The sequence below is a fragment of the Camelina sativa genome, chromosome 7 (genome assembly GCF_030686135.1).
Source record: "Camelina sativa cultivar CO46 ecotype springtype chromosome 7, ASM3068613v1".
NCBI lineage: Eukaryota > Viridiplantae > Streptophyta > Magnoliopsida > Brassicales > Brassicaceae > Camelina > Camelina sativa.
In genome coordinates this window covers 23,787,822-23,813,207 of record NC_141886.1, presented here as the reverse complement: position 1 = coordinate 23,813,207, position 25,386 = coordinate 23,787,822, and the positions used below count along the sequence as shown (strand labels likewise).

The following is a 25,386-nucleotide window of genomic DNA, read 5'->3' as shown; positions in this document are numbered from 1 at the left end:
TACGAAGTGAAAGACAACGTGATGTGGCACATAGGGGTGTCAATCGGGCTGGTTCGACCCGGTCCGGCCCAAAATCTGCAAAACCTGCATATATTTAAGCTTTTCTCGGCCCGACCTGAAATATTTTCGAGCCTATATTTCAAAGCCCGGCCCGGCTCTAACAGGGCTACAAGACTTTTCGGGCTTTTCCGAGTTTATCTTACGGATCAAAAATTCAATTTTTTTTTGTCAATCATTGGGCAACAACAGGCCGGCCCATTAGCCAAATCCCTACATTCGTAGGGAGTGAGACTCGATCCCTGGTGTGATGGTGCCTTTTGCATTAAGGACTTATCATTGGCCATTGCAATAAGGTTACTTCACAAAAAAAAAAAAAAAAAAATTGTAAGTTAGTTTATAACATGTCTTAAAAATCAATGTTTAAAGGTGCAATATAAAACAAATCAATCAAAATTTAAATAATTCATCTATATTCAGTAAAACCAACTTAATCTAAAATAAAAAAGAATTAAAACCAAAATTTTTTTATATTTTAACCAAACAAAAATATATATATAATTCATATAAAATATCACAGATAAAGATTTTAAAAATATTAAGTAAGGTTATTAAGTAAATATGAAAACTAAGTTAGAGTTTTAAACTTTATTTTACAATCAAATATTGTAATCAAACAAAAATGTTACTAAAAAATAAAATTATATTTGTATAAGGGGTTTTCGGGCTGGCACGAACCCGATCGGGCTAAGCCCTAAAAACTTTTAAACCCGAACAGGCTGAATCCAAAAGGTCCGATTTTTCTGAACATATATTTAAGTCTGAGCCTGGTGTTTTTCAAAATCGGGTCAGGCCAAACCAACCTGCGGGCTTTAGACCTAATTGATATGTCTAGTGGCACATAACTTTTTTATTGGTTTAGAAAATTTAGCTTGATGTTAACTAAGGTGTCAACATCAGACTTCAGTCTTGAGGCTGATGTGTGACACAAGGAAAGCAATATGTTTTTTTATTATTATATTGATTTTTGTAAGGGGTGTCGATTGAGCTGCTCCTCAACAACCTCAATAAATTACAACAGTGTCAATGTATACAGTATACACATATTAATAGCTATTTGTATATAAATAACCATTTGCATGTGCACTTAGTAGACTAATACACCATAAAACCAGAAATTAAATAAGAGATATGGCAATAGAAAGGCAAGTGACGGAAGGAGAGGAGCCGGTAAGTCCATTTGCGCGGTTGTTTAGCTTGCCGGGTCTCGGTGTCTTCAACATTGTAACCTTTGGATTCAAAACCGAAAGCAATCCATCAACCATTGTTGAAGGCTTAAAAAACACATTGATAAACCATCCACGCTTCTCTAGCATACTGGTAGGTAATTAACGTACACACACATACAAACATTTTTATTGTTTATATGTTAAGTTTCATGACTTCCTAACTCAAAATAAATATAAGATTATCAATGTATCAATCCATATAATATATTACGTTAGGGTTGCTCCTAACATCACGTGATGCATGTAGGTGACTGGTCATGATGAGTACAAAGGAAAAGCTAAATGGATTCCAACGAAAGTAAAAGTAGAAGATCATGTAATTGTTCCGGATATAGATCCCAACATTGAGAATCCTGATGAATATCTAGAAAATTATACATCAATGATGGCTCTTTCTCCCATGGATATGTCCAGACCTTTATGGGAGTTTCATTTATTGAAACTTAAAACATCACATGCCGAATCTGTGGTCGTGGCTAGGTTCCATCACTCTTTGGGCGATGGGATGTCTCTTATGTCTCTTTTACTCGCTTGTGCTCGGAAAATATATGATCCCGAGGCGTTGCCTACTTTTGTGGCTCCGAAGAAAAGCAAAGCGAAGAACGTTTGTTTTGCTTTGGTTGCTTGGTTATGGTTCATAGTAAGAGTAATGTTCCACACTTGTGTTGAAGTTATTAAGTCTATGGTTTTTATTTGTTGTACGAGGGGTACCTCAGCTCATATAATAGCTAAACCTGGAGCTACACTTAGCACTAATAAGTTCATTCATCAAATCATTAGTTTGGATGATGTCAAAATGGTGAAGAACGCCATGAATATGGTACGTTTGCTTAATTAGTTCTTTTTTTTTCCTATTCAAAAAAATGGATATATTTAAGTTTTTTTCCTCTCTTTTTTTCTTAATTGATAGACGGTAAATGATGTTCTTCTTGGGATGGTGCAAGCTGGTCTTTTTCAATATTTGGATCAAAGATTTGGTAAATATCATTTACTCTTGTTTAATATGATAAATTAATATATGTAACACATTCTTAAATTTTGTTTCGAATTTATGAACAGAAACATCTTCAAAGTCAAGAAAAATTCTAGACAAACGATGTCTTCATGGTGTTGTTTTTTTTAATCTAAGGCCAAATAGAGATATCGAGGTGCTGAATAACATACCCCAAACGATCTTTGCTTTTATAGTTTATTTTTGTCTTGTTTAAAATAGTAAGAATCTAACCCATAATTCTATATCAGGATTTGGCAAATATGATGGCAAAAGGTTCCAAGTGTAGATGGGGGAACTCAATAGGTTATGTTCTGATTCCCTTGGAGATGAAGTCAAACGCTGATGTATTTGAATATGTTCGACAATCCAAAACTATTATGGATCGTAAAAAACATTCTTTCGAACCACTATTTTCCCATGGGTTGCTCAAATTAACGATGGAGGCTTTCGGATTTAAGGTATAGATGTTAAACCAAACAATATCTTAACATGAATGCAGTGCCAAATATAATAAATGTATTTTGTGCATCTGATCGACATATATGGATGTGTGGGGGTGGAAAACAGGCACTCACAACTCTTTTAAAGAGAATTTTTGGAAGCACAACGATGATATTCTCTAATTAGCCTTTTCGGCCATCAAATATGTTACATTGCTGCAAGTAGCTTTGGTATTCCACAGGTACTCACTTACACATAAAGACATTCTTGAAACCATCATCAAATTAAAAATCACATTATTTCATATTCTTGCGCATAAATTAGACTACTAATGTTAACATTACAAATGGATTTGATTACCAAGATTTAGAGGGAATCGGGAATTTGGTTTGAGAGTCATCTCGAAGAACGTATTAGAATATCTCATATCAAAGACGGATATAAAATAACACCACTATTATATATTCCTTTCATTTCACAAAACTATTGTTTGAAAACATTATTTTTATTACTACGTGTCATCTCGTATATTCAATGTAATTATTAAAACTAAAACTTCTCAAATCTATATATCAGTTTATTAAATAAGAAAAACTGATATAATTATTCTTAATTTGTATAAAACATGTAAAAATGATAATTTTTGTGTAACATAGTAAATGTACCGTACATCCATTAGTTGGCAACCTTAATTGGTGAAACTTGATTAATTCTGATGGTTTGTTTTTGCTTATTTTTAACTAGGAACTCATTATCAATGTTCAAAGCTATGTGGACAAACTCATAATCAACATCGGAGTTGATGTAGAGGTTATTCCAGACCCTCATCACCTCTGCGATCTCATCATCGAATCTCTCCACAAGATGAAGTCTGCTGCTCCACAAAAGATCTTTCATGCTTCAGAAGTTTAAAACAAAACGCTCGTCGTGCGTATCATCTAGGTACAATGTCACTATTTTCAATAAATTTGTTTATTCACGTCTAATCCTGAGTTTATCATCTTGTTGTATGTCGGTGCACTTCTACAATAATTCTTCATTCATAAATGTTTGCACGAACATGTTGGGTCACTTCATATCTCCTCATCATGAGGTCTGCAACTTGAGAATGCCGGAACCTATAATTGATCATGGACCCGCTATTTAATATAAAATTTTAATGCACAGGCGGCGTAAAAACAAGCTTCAAGTTTCTAACCCAAAAGTGAAGGCATGGCCTAATTACAAAATATTTTACATAAAATTTCAACAACAAATCAGAAAAACCATGCTACCAAAGACAACAACAACAACAAAAAAGTTAGGGTTTCAGACAGCAAAAGTATGGATCAACAAGCGGTGCCAAGCCTCTGGCCGAGATAAACAAAATGCCATGTTAGAGACATGAGCGTCAATATATTTAACCAAGACGAGTATGTGTTGAGCTTGCTCAGCCTCTCGCTCAGCTTCTCCAGTTTCCGCCTTAGCTCCTGCCCAAACATTTACTTATCCACAAGACCACAACAATTCTTTGAATATTTTCTTAATCTTATTTTAGAAACTACAGTTGATCAACCTGGCGATAGATATACGACCTGGAAATGAACCAGAACGTAATGACCCCAACGGCACTAAGAACCGCAAGTAACCAATAGAAGTAATCGAGATGGGCTCTGTTCAGATTACTGTTGAACCAGCTGTTTCCAGCATCTCCTCCAGTGGCCAAGTCGATCACAGAGATGAGTAAGCTGCTCAATAAGCTTCCAACGCCCAACGCACTTAAGTAAAGTGCAAGACCGATGCTTCTCAGCTCAGTGGGGACTTGGCTGTAGAAGAACTCTTGCATTCCCACTACAGTGTGTACGTCAGCCAATCCCAGCAGCAGATACTGAGGGATTAACCACCATATCGACATTGGAACAGTAGCTTGAGGTTGGTCTATAAGCCCATGTTCTTTCGCAGTCTCGAGCCGTTTTGACTCAACCAGAGCTGCAATCACCATCGTGAGAGCTGACAGTACCATTCCAACTCCAATTCTTCTGAGCATTGTAAGGCCACAAGGGTCTTTAGTTATCGACCTGGCGATTGGGACCAAAACACGGTCATAGAAGGGGACAAAGAGGACAATTGATATGCCAATAAGAACCTGAAGAGAAGCAGGTGGGATCTTCACACCAGGAAATATTGTTCTTTCCATAGTGACACCTTGCTTTGTGAAGAAAGTCATGTACTGCGCACAGGGTATGGCGTAGGCGAGAATTGCAAGCCATACTGGAATAAGTCTAATAAGAGCTGTGGCGTCCCCTACATCTCTAGACTTGCACGTCATATCTCCATCATTGGGAATAAGCAATGCTTTGTCGAGTAAACTGTCACAAGAAAGTGGATTAACTTCATAATCATGCAAGTATGCAACAAGGCTCTCCGAACCGTAACACCTACGAATGCTATATGTCAAACTTACCTCGACTCCTCTGGAGAATCATGAGATGGATTTGCCTCCAGCTCAACTCTGCGCAATTCCGAGGAACTCAATCCTTGGTTCTTGAAAGCTACAAAGAAGACTCTACCTATCCTGGTAAAAGGGTTGGCTTCTTCTTCTTGTCTTCTTTTACTGTACCTATAAGTTCTTCTCCCTAACACGAAAAGAACAAGAGAGAACACGACGAACACACATGGGATACCAAATCCAAGCGCCCAGCTAACAGATTCCTGGATGTACACAACCACTAGAATCGCTAGGCAGATTCCTGCAGACATACTAAGGTACCACCAGTTAAAGAAGGAGCTTCTGTCAGACTTCTCTTGAGGATCTTTCTCATCAAACTGGTCAGCACCAAAAGCCTGAACACAAGGCTTGTGTCCACTCTGTCCAATAGCCACCAAATACAGAGAGAAGAAGAAGAGTGCATTGAGTAAAGATGAAGGTGAAGAAGATGTCACTTCAGTAGTGTTGGGAATCATAAACGCAGATAAAGTCAGAAATGCCAAACCCTGACACCAAATTCAAACTCTTTCTCAGTCAAAAATCGAAAGATTATATTTTTATCATTGAAATCGAAAGAGAATGAGACGAACCAGAACGTAGATAAAAGAAGAGATGATTATAGTTCGATACCGACCGAGAAAAGCGTCGGCGACGAAAGCTCCAAGAAGAGGAAGAAGAGTAGCGATTCCAGACCAAGCGTTGACATTAGCGGCGGCCACCGCCGTGGATTGACCAAGTGGCCCGGTCAAATAGCTTATCAGGTTTGATCCGATTCCAAAGTAAGCAAACCTCTCCGCCACCTCCACACCTACGATTCGAAGAAGAAAAAAATGTCCTCATAAGTTACAGTGATGTAAACAGAGAGGAGTAGCTCCCGATCTCATCAGCTTACCGATGATGAACCAGGCGGCTCTCCATCTACCGGTATTAGATCTTCTGGCGGCGATTCCACGGTGGTCAACGGCACCGGTGACGACATCTTCTGTGAGAAGAGAAGTCGTCATTTTCTCCTCTTGTCACCAACGAATACTTGAGCAATTTTTAATTAGTAGCTTTAGGTAGCTTCACATGTGAGCAATTTTTATGTAAAAAAAAAAGAAAAAGAAAGACAATTTTATAAATATCACTTGAGTATATCTTTTTCCAAAATATTATTTTTAATTTTATTTACCAAAAATACCATAAAAAATTTTAAGTTAAACCTTAAATCCTAAACAGTACCTTTTATCCCCTAAAAATTTATACTGAACTAAAATTGTCAATTCAAACTTAAAAAAAAAAATTTAGCATCTTTAAAAAAAATAACTTTTTGTGTTTTGGAAAAAAATAAATTAAAGTATAGTATTTGCAGGAATTCCTCAAAAAAAAATTGATATGATAACTGGAGGATTTTTTTTTTTTCCTGTCAACAGGAAAAAATTGTAATCTATGATATAATAAACAAATTGATAATGATAACTGGATAAATTAATAGTTTCTTTTTTAATAACTAGGTGATTTTAGTTTTTAATACCCGACTAATGTCTTTTGGATAAATGTAGTCGTCGACTAGTTTGTTCACCGGATATTCTTCAAATAGATCCATTTCAACTAGCCAAAAAGAATAAGGATTTGACTAGTTTAAACGCAGCGTTTGTGGTTGTGGTTGCGGGAGATTATGGAAACGGTAGTTACAGTTTCAAATATTATAAAGCGTTTTGAATGGTTAGTTTGGCGTTTTTGTGGGAGTTTTACGAATGGTTGATCAGCGGGGACAATAACGGTTAAAACATAATCAATATAATATATAATTATATAAATGTTTAAAAACACCAAAAAATTTATTAAACTTGAATTATAATTAAAATTCATTAAAAATACTTAAATAATTATTCAAAAAAACAAATAAATTTTATATTGAAATACTTATTACTTTATGCATTTGACTTTTCACCAAAAATTTAATCAAGTAATGTGATAAATGACAAAACATATGCTTTAGATAATATATCTTCTCTTTTAAATATCACACTAAATCACAAGGCCATGATAAATTAATTATAAAAGACCAATGTACTTGATGTTTGGAAGAGACATATTTTTAGTTTTCTTGACTCTCACATAAAAAATTTTGTAATGCAGTTCCGTGAGGCTGCAGTTGCATCGGTATGAATGATCAAGCGAGAGTTCAGAAGAGTCACTGGTGATCTGTTTTAATATCTTTCACAAATAATCTTATTTTCTTACATTTCTGATAAAATGTTATATTTATTTAGATTTTTTTGAACTTATGTGCGATGTGTCATTAAATTTACATCAAATTTTCCGGATTATTGTTAATTGGAATCTTATTTTCTTGTAATTATTTATTTTCTAATCTCTTCAATCTTATTCGTATTTCATTTTCTCCCATCCTTAATGGGTAAAATTGTTAAGCTGGAGATATATGAAAAAATATATCATTATCATTGATTTGTTTTCAGTTAGAAAAAAAAATCCAACCGCATCCGCAAGCACTTGCGGGAAGCAGCTGTTGGATTCCAGTGGTTTCAAGCGGTTGGGAGCAATTGAGAGTGGTTTGTGTAATTGGTACCAATCGATAGCAACCGCTACTTTCCGCAAACATTTCGTTTGCGGGAGGTAGCAGGAGACCGAGTCAACACCTAAGTAATTATTGTGTTGTGTACATGATAAACAAGGATCTACACAATATCTCATAGTTGTGTTGTGTACATGATAAAGAGGGATCGACACAATCTCAATTCTCCCTCAGTTGCTGGAGGAATCCATCATATAGGATGATTGAGCACATAAAGTCAAGAAAAATTAGAAGTCGGAAAAAATAACAAACAAAGAATACCCTTGGCCAACCAACTACCAAATATTTTCGTATAGGCCTGTTATGCTTGTAAGAGCGTGATTTAGTACCACCTGATTAGCCCGGGGTAAACCAGCACATACTTAATTCAAGAGATTACATAAGGCACAGTCCATCAAGATCTTCAGCTCGGAGAATGACGTTAAAGGAGGTCTCCATGACGACTGCCCGAGTTAGATGTTGAAACAACCCGACCCTTTTTTTAATAACAATATAATTAAATACCCCATAATACTCAATTATAACATAAACTGTAAACCAATATAAACCAATCCCAGATAACCACCTAAACCAATAAATACCAAAACAACAACATGCACAGCGGAAACATAAATCATAACCAACAACCTAACACATTTCTATCCAAGGTTCCAACATGAACAATATAACCAACAACACACAAACGAGACCCTAAATCATCCTCTTCCTCATCGTCATGATTCCACATCACATACTTGCACACCACAAACAACAATTGAGATGCATAAATATTATCACAAATACTTAGTGAGGCAATCCTCCATCTACTAGGCTATACACACAAGCAACTTAGAAACTAATGTTTAACAAACAACAACCAAACACAAACAAACCAGAAAAACAAGTATCAGCTGCTGCTGAAAAGATTGGTGTCGATTGACATCAACTTCAGTGTTGACACACTCCTCCTTGGTGTCGACCGACACCGATTCTACATACATGTTGCTTCCCAAATCCTCCAAATCATCTGAAACTCCCCCAAAAGCCCTAGAAACTCATGGGAACCAACAACCAACCACAGGAATACAAGCAAACAACACAAACAGCCACAAAACAAGCAAAACAAAGGATTCTCAGACTTAGATCAGCCATGGTCAAGCCACTCACCTTAGCAAAGAGAGAAGATTGAGATGAAGAACAGCAAGAACCACGCCACAGAAACCTACTCACACCCAGGAAGCTACTGATATGCTTCTCCTCTACTTGACAACACCAAAACAAGCCCTTATGCTCCTCTTAATTCTCCTTAACATTCTCCTTACACTACAAGAAAACAATCAATTTGTGAGCGAAATATATCTAGCTAATCCCTCGCAAAACGATTATAGCAAGGGATTTTCGAGGAAAGTCAATTCCTAGCAATTCGTTTCTCGCAAATTGGTCAACATTGCAAATCCCTCGCAATATTTACTAGGAATTAAATATCTCACAATATTTGCTAGGAATTAAATCCCTCGCAATATTTGCTAAGAATTAAATCCCTAGCAAAATAGTCATAAATTGCGAGGATTAAAAGCGGTAGCAAATTTCTTGCAATATTATTCCTAGTACATTCTTCACAAAATTCGCTATGGATTTGCGAGGAAACATTTAAAAAACTATTAAAAAAGTTATTTTCTTAAATAATTTAATATATTTAAATTTTTTCATATATATATATATATATATTCTGTACATTTATAGATTTAGTGACAGCCTCACAGGTTTTTAAAAAATTATATATATATATATATATATATATATTGATATTTATAAACCACCAAAACCGGAAATTGGTTAAGAGTTACAGAATTGAACTGGTTACCAAATGTGGGTTGAACCGGATACTAAAATCAACAAACCAAAAAATCCTAATCACGCAGCCGCAACCAAATTCCGTTTGCCGACGAGCCCATGTTGCCATCTGCTAGTATGTCGTCCTCTTGGCCAATTAATCCCTAAAAAATAATCTTCAAACCAACCAATTAATTCCCCGTTGCCAGCTGCTAGTAAGAATTTGTTAGGGCTTTTATGTTTGTAGCAGATGCCTCGCAATTCTATCACAAATTTGTGAGAAATAATTTTTCTCGCAAATTTTTTTAGCAAATTGATTGTTTTCTTGTAGTGTTAAGTCTCTAGATCAAGTCCCCGAATCAATTCTCTCTATTTTCTCTTTCTCTAGAAGCGACAAAAGACAGAAACCTTAAAACAAGCGGCTGCTCGTGCCTTTTTAAACGAGTCCTAAGGTTTCCAACCGAAACCAAACCAAACGGATCGATTTTGGAACAAATCAAACAACCAAAAATTTAGTGGTGTCGACGAGCCCCAGTGCGCTGTGCGGATTACCCTCGCACAATGCTATTTCTTGCCATATAGAAATAGAAATACTACGTCAGTTCCGAAAGGAGTGGATAGGTTTTTCTTGTAGAGTATTAACATCTGTCTTATATCAAGTTTTTAAATTATTATTATTATTTTGTAACGATCTCATGAATCTACTTATTTACAACTACAAGAGTAGAAAAGTGCATAAAAATCCTACCAAAAATCTTGTAATTTGTTTATTATGCGATATGTAGAAAATATGATATTTATTGAAGGAAATTTCGGAGAATTGAGCAAGGAAACAGTTAGCTTGACACCATTTAATAGCTATGTCACCATCTCAATAATTTACTAGACGATCTTGACAAAGAAGCATGTAGCTTCTCAACAACCCATTTAACTACAATAATGTCAAGGCCTCATATATTAATAGCTGTGTGTATATAAATAAACCATTTGCATCTGTACATTGTAGAACAATACAATAAAACCGGAAGTCGTCAAAGAAGAGATATGGCAATAGAAAGGCAAGAGACGGAAGGAGAGGCGCCAGTAAGTCCATTTGCACGGTTGTTTAGCTTGCCGGGTCTCGATGTCTTCAACGTTGTAACCATTGGATGCAAAACCGAAGGCAATCCATCAACCATTGTTGAAGGCTTAAAAAACACATTGATCAACCATCCACGCTTCTCTAGCATACTGGTAGGTAATTAACGTACACACTACACACACATAGACACGTTTTATTGTTTATAAGTTAAGTTTCATGACTTCCAACTCAAAATAAATTTAAGAAGAGTGTATCAATTCATATACAATATATTACGTTAGGGATCCTCTCATTTCAGATGTAGTATTACTAACATCAATACATCATATGATACATGTAGGTGACTGGTCATGGTGAGCACAAAGGAAAAGCTAAATGGATTCCAACAAAAGTAAAAGTAGAAGAACATGTAGTTGTTCCGGATATAGATCCCAACATTGAGAATCCTGATGAATTTCTAGAGGATTATACATCAAGGATGGCTCTTTCTCCAATGGATATGTCAAAACCTTTATGGGAGTTTCATTTATTGAAACTTAAAACATTACATGCCGAATCTGTGGCCGTGGCTAGGTTCCATCACTCTTTGGGCGATGGGATGTCTCTTATGTCTCTATTACTCGCTTGTACTCGGAAAACATGTGATCCCGAGGCGTTGCCTACTTTTGTGACTCCGAAGAAAAGCAAAGCAAAGAACGTTTGTTTTGCTGTGGTTGCTTGGTTATGGTTCATAGTAAGAATTATGTTTCACACTTGTGTTGAAGTTATCAAGTCTATGGTTTTTATTTGTTGTGCGAGGGACACCTCAGCTCATATTATGGGTAAACCAGGAGCTACACTTCGCAATAATAAGTTTATTCATCAAATCATTAGTTTGGATGATGTCAAAATGGTGAAGAACGCCATGAATATGGTAGGTTTGCTTAATTAGTTTTTTTTTTCCTATTGAAAGATGTTCATATGTTTCCCCCTTTTATAATTTTTTTTTTTACATTCCTCTTCTCTATTAGACGGTAAATGATGTTCTTTTTGGGATGGTGCAAGCTGGTCTTTCTCGATATTTGAATCAAAGATATGGTAAATCATTTACTCTTGTTTAATAGTATCATATTTTTAACAATGTTCTTACATTTTGTCTCGAATTTGTTAACAGATCTTGAAGACAAACTACGTCTTCATGGTGTTGTTTTTTTCAATCTAAGGCCAAACAGAAATATTGAGGTGCTAAATAACATACTCCAAAGGATTTTTGCTTTCTTTTTGTCTTGTTTAAATAGTAAGAATCTAACACGTAAGTCTATATCAGGATTTGGCAAATATGATGGCGAAAGGTTCTAAGTGTAGATGGGGGAACTCAATAGGTTATGTTCTGATTCCCTTGGAGATGAAGTCATACGATGATGTATTTGAATATGTTCGACAATCCAAAAGCATGATGGATCGTAAAAAACATTCCCTCGAACCTCTATTTTCCTATGGGTTGTTGAAATTGACATTGGAGGTTTTTGGATTTAAGGTAAGATGTTAAACCAAACTTATCTTAATATATGTCGTTCCAAATATAATAGATGTATTTTGTACATCTGATCGACCTATATGGATGTGTGGGGCTGGAAAACAGGCACTCAAAACTCTTGTAACTAAGATTTTTGGAAGCACAACGATGATATTCTCTAATGTGGTTGGTCCAGCCGAAGAAATTAGCTTTTTCGGCCATCAAATATCTTACATTGCTGCAAGTACCTTTGGCATTCCACAGGTACATGACTCTCATACACACAAACATGCACATTCTTGAAATCATCATAAAAATAACATTACTTTAATTTATTGTGCATCAGTTAGGCTACTCGAGGAGCGTGTTAGAATAATTCATATCAAGGACAAAGATGATTTAATACTATTTTATGTTCTTTTTGTTTTACAAATAGTTGTCGTTTGAATGTCTTGTCACATTTTCAATACAGTTTTAAAAACCAAATTTCTTTTAATCTAATATATTTTTCAAATTATTAATTAGAAAATTTATTTTTAATAGTGTACTTATATAAATAACATAATTGAAGTATATATAATTTTCCTCGAATACATGTAAAAATGATAATTATTGTGAAACAAAGTAGATATATAAGTTTATCCACTTTAAATTAGTTGGTAACCTAATTAGTTGATGAAACTTAATTCCGATGGTTTTTGTTCTTCTTTTTTGTAACAAGGGACTCATTATCGGTACTCAAAGCTATGTGGATAAACTCATAATTAACATCGGAGTTGATGTAGACGTGATTCCAGATCCTCATCACCTCTGTGATCTCATCATCGAAGCTCTTTCAATGATGAAGTCTGCTGCTCCACAAAAGATCTTTCATGCTTCCGAGGTTTAAACAAAATGCTCGGCTTGCATATCATCTAGCTATAAATTTTCACTATTTTCATAAATTGTCTATTCACGTCTCATCCTGAGTTTATCATCTTTATGTGGGTGCACTTCTAAAATAAATTCATTCATAAACTGTTTGCACGAACGTGTTGGATCACTTTATATCTCCTCAACGTGACAATGCCGGAACCTATAATTGTCAATGGAGCCGCTATTTAATATGAAATTTTAATGCATAGGCGGCATAAAAACAACCTCTCCAAGTCTTTCTAACCGAGAAGTGAAGGCATGACCTAATTACAAAATATATTATATATAAAATTCAACAACAAAACACAAAACCATGCTACCGTGACGAGTACGTCAGAAACAAAGACAAACAACAACAACAAAAAAGTTAGGGTTTCAGACAGCAAAAGTATGGATCAACAAGCGGTGCCAAGCCTCTGGCCGAGATAAACAAAATGCCATGTTAGAGACATGAGCGTCAATATATTTAACCAAGACGAGTATGTGTTGAGCTTGCTCAGCCTCTCGCTCAGCTTCTCCAGTTTCCGCCTTAGCTCCTGCTCACTACTCGTCCTCTCTCCTCCTCTTCCTTCCTCTTTTTCCGCCTTCATCCGCTCAAACATTACCTATCCACAAACAATACATAACTCAATATTATTTAACTAGAAGATCCCAAACCAAAACCTTGTCATAGAAATTATAATTCAATGTGACCAAAATAGAAGATTCATAAACCAAAACAATTAGATTATCTCCTTTACATCTATTAGAATGATCCTTAATTTCCCAAACTCAAAACTAATCTGTCATTTCTATGTATATCGTTCCATGGTCTATAAGACTAAACCAAAATTAAATATTAGCCAGGGAGATGTAAACTAACCTTGGTGGCACGTGGCTCAACAAATGACTTGTTAGCCTCAATCATAAAGAAAGAGGACAAGAGGTTAACCCCTTGCCACATCTCCGTGGCGTCGGTGAGCAGTTTCCTCCGGCGGCTAAGCACGTGACCCAACAAACCCACAAGGATTCCCACAGAGGTCGCCTTAAAATAAACAGGATACAGCTTACTCTGCACTACACCAAACTGTTGCCTCCCCAACACCGACGCTAAAACGTAGCTTGACACAAACGTCACCCACACGCAAGTCCCAAACGCCGCAGCTATCCCAGTCAGCCCAACCACGCTCGCTACCTTTGTCGGACTAAGCGCCCCCACAGCCGCTGACCCGAACTCACGCACCCCATTCTTAACTCTCTCCCACGCATTCTGGGACTTGTGAGCCACCGTTTCCTTCAATTCGTGTGCCTTTCCCCTCACTCTATCTTTCGCCCTCTCCTTAGATTCATGGGCTTTTTGGGCCACCGTCTCCTTCACGTCATATGCTTTATCCCTCACCTTATCTTTAGCATCATGGGCTATATGACCCACACTCTCTCTCACATCATGGGCTTTTTCTGTTACCTTCTCCTTAGCATATCGGGCTTTATCAGCCACCGTGTCTTCCAGGTCACGTGCCGCATGTGTAACCGTCTCCTTCATATCGTGAGCCTTACGACCGGCAGCGTCTTCAACATCAGAAGAAGTCTCGCCGACAGTATCAGCGGTTCTATCTTTAGCCCGACCCACCACACTCGCGATCTTCTGCCTGCACTTACCGAAGGCATCGCATATGAGTTCCCCAGCCGTCGCGTGATGATCACGCACCTCCTCTGTTTCTTCCTTGGTCTCAATCACCGGCTGTGAGATCCCTTGGCCGACGTGTGGAAGATGCGACGCCGTTTCTTTAACTCTCTCTTTCGCATTTTTAAACAAAGAACCTCCCTTCCCTTCTTCGTTATCTCCTTCTCCTTGATCCGCCGATGGTGGCGAGATCGAGACTCTGGTGTTTGTTTTACCATCACGATCGTACTCAACCACCACAACTCGGTGGCCGTCTTTGACGATGATGTCTCCCTGAGACGCCGCCCCGTGGTTGGTGGTCATGGCTGGGCTCGGAGACCATACCTCCGCCGCTAGTAAAGTACTCAAGACAAGACTCAAAGCTAGTAGATTCATCATTCCTTACTTTTATTGGTTGTTCTTCCCCTCTCTCGAAATCTTAAACTAACCACTAAGCCGTACTAAAACACTTTGGGAGGGATGTGGAACCGTAAATAACCCTTTTTGTTTTTCTTCTTCTTTTAGCTTTTCTGAATGACACCTGTCTCCACGTATATTTGTACGTGTCCGCTCTATGAGAAAAGTAAACTTCTTAGATACTCGAGGATGGTTTTGCACGGTAACCAAAACGGTCGTATATGATTAGTTTAGAAGAAACTACATAATGGGCCTAGTTTTGATACATCAAGGCCCAGAAAATTATGTAAGTATTATTTTTTGGATGCAATTTATACAGACGTTACTTTTAAATTTTAGTTATTGCTTGCAAAAGTATCCAATTTTGTTGGTACGCAGCATAAATTGAAATCATATATGCATCCGATACACAAACAAACAGACCCAAAATCAGAGAACACGAAATGGGAGCAAACAACATACTAGTGAAAAACTAGATACTGGTCCTTTGACAACTAGTCAACTACTAATCTGCCAGAGAGAGACTTATTGACGCAACAGAACTCTAATTGCAACGCTAATCAAAAAAACAAGAATGGTGAGAGAACTTACGAACACTCCACACACAAGTGCCTTATCGATGAAACCCCAATTTGCTACACCGCTCCTCGGTACATCGACCTCTTGAATCTCCTTCCCTTCTTTCTTTGACTTTACCTTCTGATCATTATCCTGTTTTGAGATATTTTCAGTGATGTTATATGCCTCTCCTGATCTCTCTTCTCCACAGCAGCTCTCAGCAGAGCAAGCGCAAGTCTCACACGTGCTAACATTCGACGAACAAGGCGGCTTTGTTTTGTCTTTGGCTTGTGTTTCTCTGTTTGCAGAGCTAAATGTCTCAATCACTTCCCCAAACACTGACCATCTCCCAACAGATGTTATCCTCGCCATAGCTGAACTCCCGAGCATACTTTCTGGTCCAGTAACTAAGACCTGTATATATCCCTTCGTATGCCCAACCTACAAGTAAGCAAGAAAGGCAACAATGTTTTCAATTAAAGATAAAAACAAATTATAGTTGCTTTTAGTTTTATTCGATATGAAGTTTGGCGAAACATAACACTGTATGTGGTTCAGGATGGGCTTACCAAATGAATTCCATCAGTCGCTACTTCTGTTATCCATATCCTCTCTTCTCTGCCCTCCATTCCGGTGTAAGGTGCAAAAGCCTCAAAGACAGAAGTCAATTCACGGCTTCGTTGCTTCACTATTTTACTTAGTACCTTCTTCATCTTTGCTGCTGGGGTCCCTATATCATAAATGGCACATCCAAAATAATGTTTAGACCTATGAAAGACTCCCAAAATCTAGATTAAATACATAACCAAATCCTTGAGCTTACCTGGTCTGGGGTAAAACTGAGAAATATGAACTTGAGGAAACTTGTAATCCTTGATAAGTTCAACTGTTTGAGAAAAATCTTCATCGGTTTCACCTGAAAATGGAAAAGTGACAAAGTATCTTCAACACACCCAAATTATATGAACAATTAATGTGCTTAAGTCATCGACCATCTAACTATCCACATCCAACTATTGCATGACGATGTGATGATTGTATGTCTCAAAATTAAATCAAGAGGAATATGTAATTATAGAAAAATAAAAGAACAAATACAGACATCAAGTTTTGTCCAACACTAACCAGGAAAGCCGCATATTATATCAGTAGCAATTTGCATTCCTGGCACAAGTTCTGTTAAGGTGTCTACCACAGTCCTGAACTCACTTGCTGTATATTCCCTGTTCATGGCCTGCAGTAACAGAACGTTCAGGTAAGACTAGAACACAATTTTGGCAGTCCTACGCAATTGTAGACTCACCGTCAACACAGAATCACTGCCCGATTGTACAGGGACATGTAGAAAGGTGTAAACACATGGGTGACGTAAAACAGCAGCTATTTCTTTCAAATGCTCAAGAATATAGGGAGGATTAGTCATCCCAATCCTTAGCATTGTGCTTTGATCAGAAGGAAGCTCTTTAACAATAGCATTAAGCAGCACTGGAAGATTAACTCCTATATCACGACCTGCAACATTTTAGGGACATTAGCTACCTATAAAAAGGAAATACAAAACTACAGAAGATAAGTTGGAAAATGAAGGTTTTAAAACCAACCATATGCTCCAGTGTCCTCACTGCTCAACCATATCTCCTTAACTCCTTCAGATATGACAGTTCTCACCCGATCCACCTGCAATTCAGGAATTTCAATAGACAGACAAATTGAAAAGGGAAGAAAGCTGGATACAAATCAAAACTCTTTTAGGTGAAGCGGAATCTGCTTACAAGACTATCAACTGTGTAGCTTCCTAAGTGACCACGGGCGTGCTTGGTCTTGCAGTAAGTACAGGCACCCAAACAACCAACATTAATGGGGAGAATTTCGATAAAATTGTTCTTCCGCACCTGCAGTGGAAAATCACTTATTAATTCCCACTAATAGAACCCAAACGACGTCGAACAAGAAACTGTGTAATGAAAAACCAAGCATAAATATAGGATCAAAGAACTGTACAGTCTGTACTGATACCATGTTTTTGGCTTCGACTTATTCAGTGCCAGGAATAGACATACTCAACAATGAAATTCGAAAAATAATCAGCAACTGAAACGTATGCTCACCTTTGGGAGATCAAGCGCAGGCAAAGTCTTTCGAGTAAGAAGCCGCACTTCATGACCCTTCAGTGTTTCTTCAACAATCTCAACAACACGATCAATCTGTTGGACTCCAACTACACTTACACCTTCCAGTTCTTTAAGATCACGACTGCCTTGAGGAACACATCCGGCTATCACAAGAGGCTTTTTCCCACTTCTACCCCTCGTTATAAGAGTAGACATTGCAGACTGACTAGGAGACTTCACAGTACAGCTGCAACAATCGCGCATATAAGATAACATTGTAAACACAAAGTAAAGCTATATTGAGCAAAATGCAGAATGCTACACCATAAACTATAAGCTACAATATTAGACCGTGACCACGTGTACTATATTGTCTAACACTTCACACTACTCATGAATATCTCAAAATCACAAAAACATAGTCATCGAGGCTAAAGCTTACGTGTTAATGAGCCATAAATCAGCATCCTCCGGGACTTCTGTCAACGCATAGCCAAATGCAGTAAGCTGACCAGCCATATACTCACTATCACTCTGAACAATAACCAAAACACGAGACAACACCATATACGATTAGCTTAGCCTATTCCAGCTAAAACATTTCATCACAATCACTAGAGTAACAGACATGCGAAGTGTATTCTGATGAAGCAATTATAAATCTATCAACAAACCAAATCAGAATCAAAACACTGAAGGTTCATAAATTGACTCGCCTGGTTATGAGAACATCCAAACGTCTTGATGTATATCGTCTGCGAAAGATGTTCATCGAGACGAAATATAAACGTGACAGATATATAAACCGAAAGCAACGAGAAAATGTAACCGAGAGAGAGAGATTGAAGAAGAGAATGACCTGAGTTCCCGGAATCGTCAAAGATGGTGGAGCAAGCGAGTCACGATTCGAAGCAGTAGTAATCTGATCCTGTTTCGTGACACTACGTTTGCTTTTATTCGTCTTCGGATTTATCCCGACAGCATTCAACGGTAATCGGAATCCCGGTGGTGCACCACCGACTCCTCCGACCAACAAATCCTCGATATCCTCCATCCTATCTCCTCTCTCCACGGCGGCGTGTTTACGAGAGTGATGACAATGGAGTGTGGGGGTTTTCGCAGCTAAGCTGGGAGAGAGGCACAGTGAGACTTAATGGGCCTGCGTTGGGTTGAGTTCTTAATAAAGACCCAATAGATCAATAGCTAACTAAAGCCCAATTATTACTCATATCACTGTACTAATTAATTATTCAACTAAAACTTTAATGGTCATTAGTGTATTTCTCCAAAAAATAGCAAGCAAATAAATGATTTGAAATGTTGTCAAAAAAAATTATGTGGATTCAATTTTTAAGTTTTTCAACGAAACCATTCATAGTTTTTGTAAAGTAATTCTAAGGTGTATCCAAATATAAAAAATTTCTCATTGATCAAATTTTATTGGTCAACACAGCTTGTAAAATTGTTTTGGAAATAAATTGTTTTCACTAATTATGCCTTAAAAATAAGTATGGTGATGATGAGATTTTATTGGTTATTTATAAAATACTAAAAAATAATTGTATTCTATTTAGAATACATTTATAAAATCTATTTGCATGCTAACACACATGTTTGACCATTATTATTTATATTTTTCCAGTTATAATTATCACTTTATAAAATGTCTAAAATTATGAGTTTACTTTAATTGGACATTTTTCTACTTTCTTTTCTTCAATTTGTGTTATATTACCAAAAGAGGATGAGAAAAACCTCCAAAATATGTATTTTTGACATTTTTGTTTTAATAATAATTATTATTATTAAAAATAACAAAGTTACACATTGTGTCTCTTCTCTTTTACATATATATGAATACTGAGAAATAATATAAATACATGAAACTGTAAATGTATTATACCTTTCATTTTCACAAAACCTGATACTGAATCTCAGATTACATTGAAGTAAACAAAACAATTTGTGAGATGTCTACTCCTTCAAACATTTGCCCCAAAAAACAAAATATTAATTCCTCAAACCATTCCACCCAGGTTGAACCACAACCATATCTGGTAAGTCCTTTTCATTACAAAATATAGAAAAGTTTCTGTTATATATTTTTTATATCTTTTAAAAGATAATCTGTTGATTTATGGAGAGGTAGATGTTGTTTTACCTGGGATGATCTGAAGTTTTTGTATCATGATTTCATTTCTATAATCATTTATAGATCTATCATTATATATGATGATAAATCTTAAGATCATATCTGATCATTTGGTCAATATGTAACACATACAAATCATTATTCTCCCACAAAATTTTGAATAAGGTGTTTTTACTGTTTACGTGCGAAATTTGAAAAAAAAGACAGTTATTATTTACGAGGAAAATTTTGAATTTGAAATTTTATTGTCTGGACGCGAAAGCAATTGAATATATGTTGAATGTCTTTGTGTTGTTATTAATTAAATCTAATATTTATTTGGTCTTCTTATCTAAAGGTAGAGTATTTAATTAAATATTTTAATGATTAAATGGAGAATTTATATATAGATTTCAATTAAATATTTGGTATCATAAACGAAATCATTGTTTAATTCTCAAAACATAGAAGATATTAGAAATTGAGGTGAAACAAAAACTTTGAAAAGACTTTGATGTGCTAATGGTTTATTAATTGTTCAAAAAAAAAAAAACAGGTTCTTTATATTCCAGCAGTCTCAAATCAGGAGATGCCACAACATGCATATGGTTCGGTCAGTATTTAAGTATTGCATTTTTCTTTCATTTTTCATTAATTTGATTATGGTTGAAAGAACATATTTTTGTAACAAATTGTGCTTATGTTACGTGTGCAGGGAAAGACTCGTCGACGTGGTGGTCGTGGTGGTCTAATTCAAACTGAAGAAGAGACTGAAGGAAAGATCTCTGGCACAGTCTCAACTACGGTGGTGCCGCAACATGCATCTGGTTCGGTCAGTATCTAAGTACTGCATATTTCTTGTTCATTAATTTGATTATGGTTCAAAGAACTTATTTTTTGTTGTAAAAAAATTGATGCTTATGTTATGTGTGCAGGGAACGTCTCGTGGTGATCGTGGTGGTCGTGGCGGTCGTGGTGGTCGTGGTAGTCGTGGTGGTCGTGGTGGTCTAATTCAAACTGAAAAAAAGACTGAAGAGAAGAGTGAAGAGAAGACTGAAGAAAAGGCTAAAGAGAAGAGTGAAGAGAAGATTGAAGAAGAGGCTAAAGAGAAGAGTGAAGAAGAGATCTTTGGTGGATTAGAAGATCTCAAGTTTGATATGCCAACTCCATCCATTTTTGATAATCTTGGTTACTGGTTAGTATACATTTTTACTCTTTTAACCCTTTTATACATATTCCAAATTATTATACTCAAATTAATTAGTTTTGTGATTCGTGATCATCTACATTTTTTTTAATCTTTCAGATTTCGAGAACGAGTGGAGGCTTGGAAGCAGCGTCAACAACAATGTCGCGGAGTAAACATGTTTTTTACAAAACAATGTTTTAAAATCTTATTTTTCATTAACAATGTTGGATTATGTTTTATGTTAAAAAATTTGGAGTAATTTTAATATTTTGGAATTTTTATGGTTTATGTTGGATTATATTCCTTTATAAATAGAAGAGAGACCAAACAAAGAAACACACACAAAAAGTAATAAAATATACGTCAACCGACATGACATCGGAATGTGAATCGGATAATCGGATATCCAAAAAGACCATACCGTCGGGTACAAGATATAAAAGGTCCATATCTCACAATTTCCCAAAAAGGAAAAGATAAAAAAAACTTCAAATGTTTGGTTGGTGAAGAAGAAGAAATCTTACCAAAAAAAAAGAAGAAGAAGAAGAAAGGATGATACGAAATATCCGGCTCAGAGCTCCGACGAATCATCCTGGTTCCACCATACAAACAGATAGTCGCCGGTTAATCCGGTTTCCGACGAGATGTTTGTCACCAGATCTTAGCCATTACACGATTCTTGGATTGACCCCTCTCGCTTCTCATACCGAAGTCAAACGTGCCTTCAAACGTCTTGCTCTTAAGGTTAGATTACATGTCGCATTGTCTTTGTTTATTAGTCGAATCAAATCAAGAAAAGAAAAAGAATAAAAATGAGTATAACTAATATATAGACAAAATGAGTTATTGCAGTATCATCCAGATGTCCATAAGGGACAGGACAAGGATTTTAAAGAGATCAAATCCGCTTACGAGGTCTTTTTGTTTTGTCTTATTTCTTATTAGTCATGGTAATAATGAAATTTTAACATCTTGATTATGCATTCAATGTATTCATCTACGTTTCTTTTTTAGTGTTTGATGCAAAAGTTTGAGAAACAAGAAGAAGAAGAAGAGGAGATTACAGAGATGGGTGAAATCGACGAGTGGGAGGAATGGATGGGATTCGAAGGAGGGATTCCATCAGGTTCTTACTAGATTTATAATGGTCATTTGTTACAATGGATAGAAGTAGAATCAGAGAGATGGAGAGTACAGTTCTTGGGAGCAAGGCAACAATTGCATCTCGGTGGAAGCTTTTCGTCGCCGGAGGAAAGACATGTCATGTACTCTACTTGTAAGCAATAGAGAGGACAAGCGATCACTGTCTTTGTTACGGGGATTACTCCTCCTAGAATCGCTCCTAATGGATTATTTTTAATTTGGCAAAACAATTGAAACATTATTTATATGATCAAATTTCTGAATGTTTAATTCTTAACGAGATTGAGGATGAGAGTTGCAGAAACTGTACCTAATATAATGAGAGATATCACCCAAATCTTGTATGTAGTCATGCTTTCTTGGAGAATCTGTGCATCTCCTTGCTTTATACAAGATACTTAAAAACTCAAAGTCAAAAGTTCAATCGTTGATTTTTGATAAGGTTGAACAATTCAAAGTCTTGTTTACTTTGACCAAACCACCAAACCAGTTCACTAAAATTTGAAAATGGAACAAGAGGGCTTTTAACTCATGAGTCATCACAGAAACAATACTAAGTTGGTTTATCTTATTAAATATATATGGGAAGAAAAGAAGATAGAACACAAATAAGACTACCAATCAAAATTTTACATTACTAATTACTATTGTCGTTATAAATTTTCTTCTAGTGGAGCTCATACAAACAAATAAAAAGCTTTACACATAACACCTGCCTAGTAGTAGTCTTGTGCTAACTTCTCGTATCTTATAAATTATAAAAAAAGGGTTGTTGGATACTCCTAGCACGTCTCGTGTCCTTCTGAATCAAACCGAGGAGGCATGACCCTCTTTCGTACCATCATTTCAGCTGTAACTTGCTTCCTTTTTAGTCCACCTCTTGGTCTCGATGTGAAATCTTCATCCGTTTCAACAAAATCACCCTGAAACCACCATTCCGTTTTTATGTGAGATCCTCTAGTCTTTGGAGTATGTAACAAAAATTAGTTAGAATGCAGGTTGGGGATGAACTTACGCAGGTATATATGTGGCACCCTGAATTCTCGTGGTTGTTTCTGACATGTTTGTAAGCAAATCTCATGCCACAACCTGGAAAGCCGCATACAAAAGGACGGATATCCTCGTGCACTGCTTTCATGTGTTTCTGAAGATTAGAAGCCTGCAAAATCATGGTAACGTAATTAGGGATCTGGAAAACGATAGTAGTTTTGGGGCTAAAACTTAGCTCTGGCTGCTTCCTTTACCTTTGAGAATGTAGAAGAGCAACCCTCCACTTCACACTTGAATTCTCCTGGTGAGGAATCTTCCTCATGAGTCCGTAAATGTCTTTTGATGTTCTTTTTCAAATGCTTAGAACCACATATCTCACAGTTGATGTGCTGATGGCAGGATCTTATGTGTGCTTTAAGGCATTCCTCATTTGTAAAGTACTTCATACACCCAGGCTCAGAACAAAACGCCTCCACAGAGTCCAATTTCACTGCATAAGCAAATCCAAACCTTAAAGAGATTAAAAGTTTGGAAAGATTACAAAATATTACAAAGATAAGTGAAAAGGCTTAGCAAGAATGATTCTCAGACTAGAGGTGTTAGTATGATAAAAGCACTTTTTATATGCAAAGGATACTAAATTAGAGAGCAAACAGAAGTAGGAAGGTGAACTTACCATGAGAATCCTGATGCTTCTGCAGTTGTGAAAGATACTTAAAGGCTTTCCCACAACCAATTTCTTTGCAGACATGCGGCTTCTGACCAGTTGAACATTCAGAGGGTTGAGAATCGCCATTACAAGTATTGTCCTTATTAGCACTATCGCCATTAGCAATATTTTCCTTATCACCACCACCGCTACCAGATTTGTCCTTACCACTATCGACATTACCAGTATTGTCCTTATCATTGTCATCATTACTATGGTATTTCTTAACATGCCTACCAACATTGCCCTGTACTGAGAATTCACTCTTGCAATTTTCCATTGGACACTTAAAGAGCTTCCCTTTATGGGTAAGAAGATGCCTATTGAGATGATCCTTTCTTCTGTAGCTCGCAGCACAATCATCCACATAGCAAGCAAATGGTCTCTACATGTCGATAAAGTGAAAAACCATCAGATACATAGCTCATCGATGAAACAGAATCCAAAGCAATGTGAGGAAACAAAAACAAGCTAAAGAACATCAGACCTCAAACTTTTTGCGTGATCGAGGCTTACTTGCTGGAGCTTCTCAGGAGGTCTCCCAACCTGATACTAGTCCAAACATGTAGCCTCGCATTTTGGAGTTCTCTCTTTTGGGATCCAATGCCTCACGCAATAATATAAGTAAAGCCTTTTGTATTAAACAAAAGACCATTTATTTCCTGCAAACGCATAAACTTTTAGCTCACAAAAAGAACAAAACTCAATACTGATCAAAACCCTCGAGTATCTCAATGCATCTCCATCTGTAGTAGATTTGCACTAGGATTCAATACGTCTAGGGCTTAAATAACTAAAAGAGTAGCTGTCACAATGAAGAGGATGCATAAACCTACCTCGAGCAAATGGCTCTGCATATGCTGCTTCAAATGAGCAGGCTTCTTAAACTCAGCACCACACTCCTGGCAAGTATGTTTACTTGAAGTCTCTTGCTCAACCTCACAAGCCATATCATCTCTTTCCTCTTCAAGTTCCATCTAAACAAAACAAATCAAACAACTCTCGATTCAACAAAACCATCACCAATTCTACTAACTCCTTAACTCATCGAAAACAAATCACAAAGCAACAGATGAGATACTGCAATCGAATTAGAGAGAGAGATCTCAAACCTGATGATGAGACTTGATGTGTGAAGTGATGAGATACTTTTTAGATCTGCTGATTCCGCAATACTGGCATAGATAATTCCTTATATCCTTCTTCTTCGATGCTTTCACATCAACGTTAGCTTCTTCCACCATCTCTCTATCTCTCTGATTGCCTCTACACAAGAACTAGGGTTTATCTCCAAAAGACGCCGCACTTTTGTGTACAAGCTGAACCAAACAAGATGAGCTAAGCAACAATGGCCGTTTATATATATCACCTTTTTCCCCGGAAGGAGATATCTAACCTAAAAAGATTGGGCTTTTTATTATATAATA

General features: G+C 36.7%; 8 protein-coding genes and 1 pseudogene across 17 annotated transcripts; 4 read left to right on the top strand and 5 right to left on the bottom strand.

The window, feature by feature from the left end:
* Nucleotides 1-1,188: 1,188 nt before the first annotated feature.
* Nucleotides 1,189-3,731, top strand: LOC104701880 (wax ester synthase/diacylglycerol acyltransferase 2-like; annotated as a pseudogene).
* A 163-nt stretch (nt 3,732-3,894) lies between these two features.
* On the bottom strand, nt 3,895-6,360 carry LOC147941615 (protein NRT1/ PTR FAMILY 5.13-like). 9 transcript variants are annotated; one of them, XM_087456838.1, is made up of 5 exons: nt 6,081-6,275; nt 5,779-5,996; nt 5,165-5,694; nt 4,847-5,069; nt 3,895-4,739 (listed from the first exon to the last, which is right to left on the bottom strand). In XM_087456838.1, the coding sequence occupies exons 1-5, from the start codon at nt 6,190-6,192 to the stop codon at nt 4,680-4,682; spliced, it is 1,143 nt and encodes a 380-aa protein (XP_087312964.1). In that variant the 5' UTR covers nt 6,193-6,275; the 3' UTR covers nt 3,895-4,679. The 9 variants fall into 9 exon arrangements, with proteins under 9 accessions (XP_087312964.1, XP_087312966.1, XP_087312965.1 ...); XM_087456840.1 differs by having other exon boundaries at nt 3,895-4,778; nt 4,876-5,069; XM_087456839.1 differs by having other exon boundaries at nt 5,839-5,996.
* Nucleotides 6,361-10,569: 4,209 nt separating this feature from the next.
* Nucleotides 10,570-13,184, top strand: LOC104701883 (wax ester synthase/diacylglycerol acyltransferase 2-like). Its single transcript, XM_010417637.3, has 7 exons — nt 10,570-10,811; nt 11,000-11,572; nt 11,670-11,736; nt 11,813-11,880; nt 11,966-12,175; nt 12,281-12,418; nt 12,876-13,184. Exons 1-7 carry the CDS (start codon nt 10,623-10,625, stop codon nt 13,041-13,043), a joined length of 1,413 nt encoding a protein of 470 aa, XP_010415939.1. The 5' UTR covers nt 10,570-10,622; the 3' UTR covers nt 13,044-13,184.
* Nucleotides 13,185-13,328: 144 nt separating this feature from the next.
* Nucleotides 13,329-15,283, bottom strand: LOC104701885 (uncharacterized). The gene is made up of 2 exons (XM_010417639.2): nt 13,932-15,283; nt 13,329-13,674 (listed from the first exon to the last, which is right to left on the bottom strand). Exons 1-2 carry the CDS (start codon nt 15,108-15,110, stop codon nt 13,465-13,467), a joined length of 1,389 nt encoding a protein of 462 aa, XP_010415941.2. The 5' UTR covers nt 15,111-15,283; the 3' UTR covers nt 13,329-13,464.
* Nucleotides 15,284-15,490: 207 nt separating this feature from the next.
* LOC104701876 (uncharacterized) lies at nt 15,491-21,908 on the bottom strand. Its single transcript, XM_087456832.1, has 12 exons — nt 21,642-21,908; nt 18,657-18,956; nt 18,514-18,552; nt 18,240-18,331; nt 17,795-18,044; nt 17,459-17,578; nt 17,288-17,363; nt 16,990-17,198; nt 16,812-16,920; nt 16,510-16,602; nt 16,256-16,416; nt 15,491-16,127 (listed from the first exon to the last, which is right to left on the bottom strand). Exons 2-12 carry the CDS (start codon nt 18,849-18,851, stop codon nt 15,654-15,656), a joined length of 1,818 nt encoding a protein of 605 aa, XP_087312958.1. The 5' UTR covers nt 18,852-18,956; nt 21,642-21,908; the 3' UTR covers nt 15,491-15,653.
* Nucleotides 19,620-21,434, top strand: LOC147941614 (uncharacterized). The gene is made up of 5 exons (XM_087456849.1): nt 19,620-19,854; nt 20,485-20,541; nt 20,644-20,760; nt 20,864-21,123; nt 21,235-21,434. Coding segments are annotated over exons 1-5 (522 nt in total). The 5' UTR covers nt 19,620-19,767; the 3' UTR covers nt 21,236-21,434.
* On the bottom strand, nt 21,448-22,661 carry LOC104701875 (uncharacterized). The gene is made up of 2 exons (XM_010417632.3): nt 22,571-22,661; nt 21,448-22,459 (listed from the first exon to the last, which is right to left on the bottom strand). The coding sequence occupies exons 1-2, from the start codon at nt 22,611-22,613 to the stop codon at nt 22,266-22,268; spliced, it is 237 nt and encodes a 78-aa protein (XP_010415934.2). The 5' UTR covers nt 22,614-22,661; the 3' UTR covers nt 21,448-22,265.
* LOC104701874 (uncharacterized) lies at nt 21,670-22,523 on the top strand. Its single transcript, XM_010417631.3, has 3 exons — nt 21,670-21,861; nt 21,970-22,032; nt 22,132-22,523. The coding sequence occupies exons 1-3, from the start codon at nt 21,670-21,672 to the stop codon at nt 22,252-22,254; spliced, it is 378 nt and encodes a 125-aa protein (XP_010415933.2). The 3' UTR covers nt 22,255-22,523.
* A 195-nt stretch (nt 22,662-22,856) lies between the features above and the next one.
* Nucleotides 22,857-25,367, bottom strand: LOC104701866 (transcription factor IIIA). Of its 2 annotated transcripts, XM_087456846.1 has the most exons (7): nt 25,072-25,367; nt 24,796-24,936; nt 24,447-24,621; nt 23,927-24,344; nt 23,505-23,740; nt 23,276-23,419; nt 22,857-23,183 (listed from the first exon to the last, which is right to left on the bottom strand). In XM_087456846.1, exons 4-7 carry the CDS (start codon nt 24,237-24,239, stop codon nt 23,043-23,045), a joined length of 834 nt encoding a protein of 277 aa, XP_087312972.1. In that variant the 5' UTR covers nt 24,240-24,344; nt 24,447-24,621; nt 24,796-24,936; nt 25,072-25,367; the 3' UTR covers nt 22,857-23,042. The 2 variants fall into 2 exon arrangements, with proteins under 2 accessions (XP_087312972.1, XP_010415924.1); XM_010417622.3 differs by lacking the exon at nt 24,447-24,621 and having other exon boundaries at nt 25,072-25,348.
* Between the last annotated feature and the right edge of the window lie 19 nt (nt 25,368-25,386).

What these genes read in the sequence shown, in the direction of transcription:
- LOC147941615 (XM_087456835.1), bottom strand. Translation starts at nt 6,192, where the DNA reads ATGACGACTTCTCTTCTCACAGAAGATGTCGTCACCGGTGCCGTTGAC. An exon ending in AGCCGCCTGGTTCATCATCG is followed by an intron (nt 5,997 to 6,080) that starts GTAAGCTGATGA and finishes TTCGAATCGTAG; the next exon opens with GTGTGGAGGTGGCGGAGAGG. An exon ending in GATTCTCCAGAGGAGTCGAG is followed by an intron (nt 5,070 to 5,164) that starts GTAAGTTTGACA and finishes TTCTTGTGACAG; the next exon opens with TTTACTCGACAAAGCATTGC.
- LOC104701883 (XM_010417637.3), top strand. Translation starts at nt 10,623, where the DNA reads ATGGCAATAGAAAGGCAAGAGACGGAAGGAGAGGCGCCAGTAAGTCCA. An exon ending in ATATTTGAATCAAAGATATG is followed by an intron (nt 11,737 to 11,812) that starts GTAAATCATTTA and finishes ATTTGTTAACAG; the next exon opens with ATCTTGAAGACAAACTACGT. An exon ending in TGGAGGTTTTTGGATTTAAG is followed by an intron (nt 12,176 to 12,280) that starts GTAAGATGTTAA and finishes GCTGGAAAACAG; the next exon opens with GCACTCAAAACTCTTGTAAC.
- LOC104701885 (XM_010417639.2), bottom strand. Translation starts at nt 15,110, where the DNA reads ATGATGAATCTACTAGCTTTGAGTCTTGTCTTGAGTACTTTACTAGCG. An exon ending in TTGAGCCACGTGCCACCAAG is followed by an intron (nt 13,675 to 13,931) that starts GTTAGTTTACAT and finishes GTTTGTGGATAG; the next exon opens with GTAATGTTTGAGCGGATGAA.
- LOC104701876 (XM_087456832.1), bottom strand. Translation starts at nt 18,851, where the DNA reads ATGGAGGATATCGAGGATTTGTTGGTCGGAGGAGTCGGTGGTGCACCA. An exon ending in TGACGATTCCGGGAACTCAG is followed by an intron (nt 18,553 to 18,656) that starts GTCATTCTCTTC and finishes CATCTTTCGCAG; the next exon opens with ACGATATACATCAAGACGTT. An exon ending in CGACTGATGGAATTCATTTG is followed by an intron (nt 16,128 to 16,255) that starts GTAAGCCCATCC and finishes GCTTACTTGTAG; the next exon opens with GTTGGGCATACGAAGGGATA.
- LOC147941614 (XM_087456849.1), top strand. Translation starts at nt 19,768, where the DNA reads ATGTCTACTCCTTCAAACATTTGCCCCAAAAAACAAAATATTAATTCC. An exon ending in TTGAACCACAACCATATCTG is followed by an intron (nt 19,855 to 20,484) that starts GTAAGTCCTTTT and finishes AAAAAAAAACAG; the next exon opens with GTTCTTTATATTCCAGCAGT. An exon ending in CACAACATGCATATGGTTCG is followed by an intron (nt 20,542 to 20,643) that starts GTCAGTATTTAA and finishes TTACGTGTGCAG; the next exon opens with GGAAAGACTCGTCGACGTGG.
- LOC104701874 (XM_010417631.3), top strand. Translation starts at nt 21,670, where the DNA reads ATGATACGAAATATCCGGCTCAGAGCTCCGACGAATCATCCTGGTTCC. An exon ending in TCAAACGTCTTGCTCTTAAG is followed by an intron (nt 21,862 to 21,969) that starts GTTAGATTACAT and finishes GAGTTATTGCAG; the next exon opens with TATCATCCAGATGTCCATAA. An exon ending in AGATCAAATCCGCTTACGAG is followed by an intron (nt 22,033 to 22,131) that starts GTCTTTTTGTTT and finishes TTTCTTTTTTAG; the next exon opens with TGTTTGATGCAAAAGTTTGA.
- LOC104701875 (XM_010417632.3), bottom strand. Translation starts at nt 22,613, where the DNA reads ATGACTACATACAAGATTTGGGTGATATCTCTCATTATATTAG. An exon ending in GATATCTCTCATTATATTAG is followed by an intron (nt 22,460 to 22,570) that starts GTACAGTTTCTG and finishes ATAATCCATTAG; the next exon opens with GAGCGATTCTAGGAGGAGTA.
- LOC104701866 (XM_010417622.3), bottom strand. Translation starts at nt 25,203, where the DNA reads ATGGTGGAAGAAGCTAACGTTGATGTGAAAGCATCGAAGAAGAAGGAT. An exon ending in ACATCAAGTCTCATCATCAG is followed by an intron (nt 24,937 to 25,071) that starts GTTTGAGATCTC and finishes TGTTTTGTTTAG; the next exon opens with ATGGAACTTGAAGAGGAAAG. An exon ending in GGTGCCACATATATACCTGC is followed by an intron (nt 23,184 to 23,275) that starts GTAAGTTCATCC and finishes TGGTGGTTTCAG; the next exon opens with GGTGATTTTGTTGAAACGGA.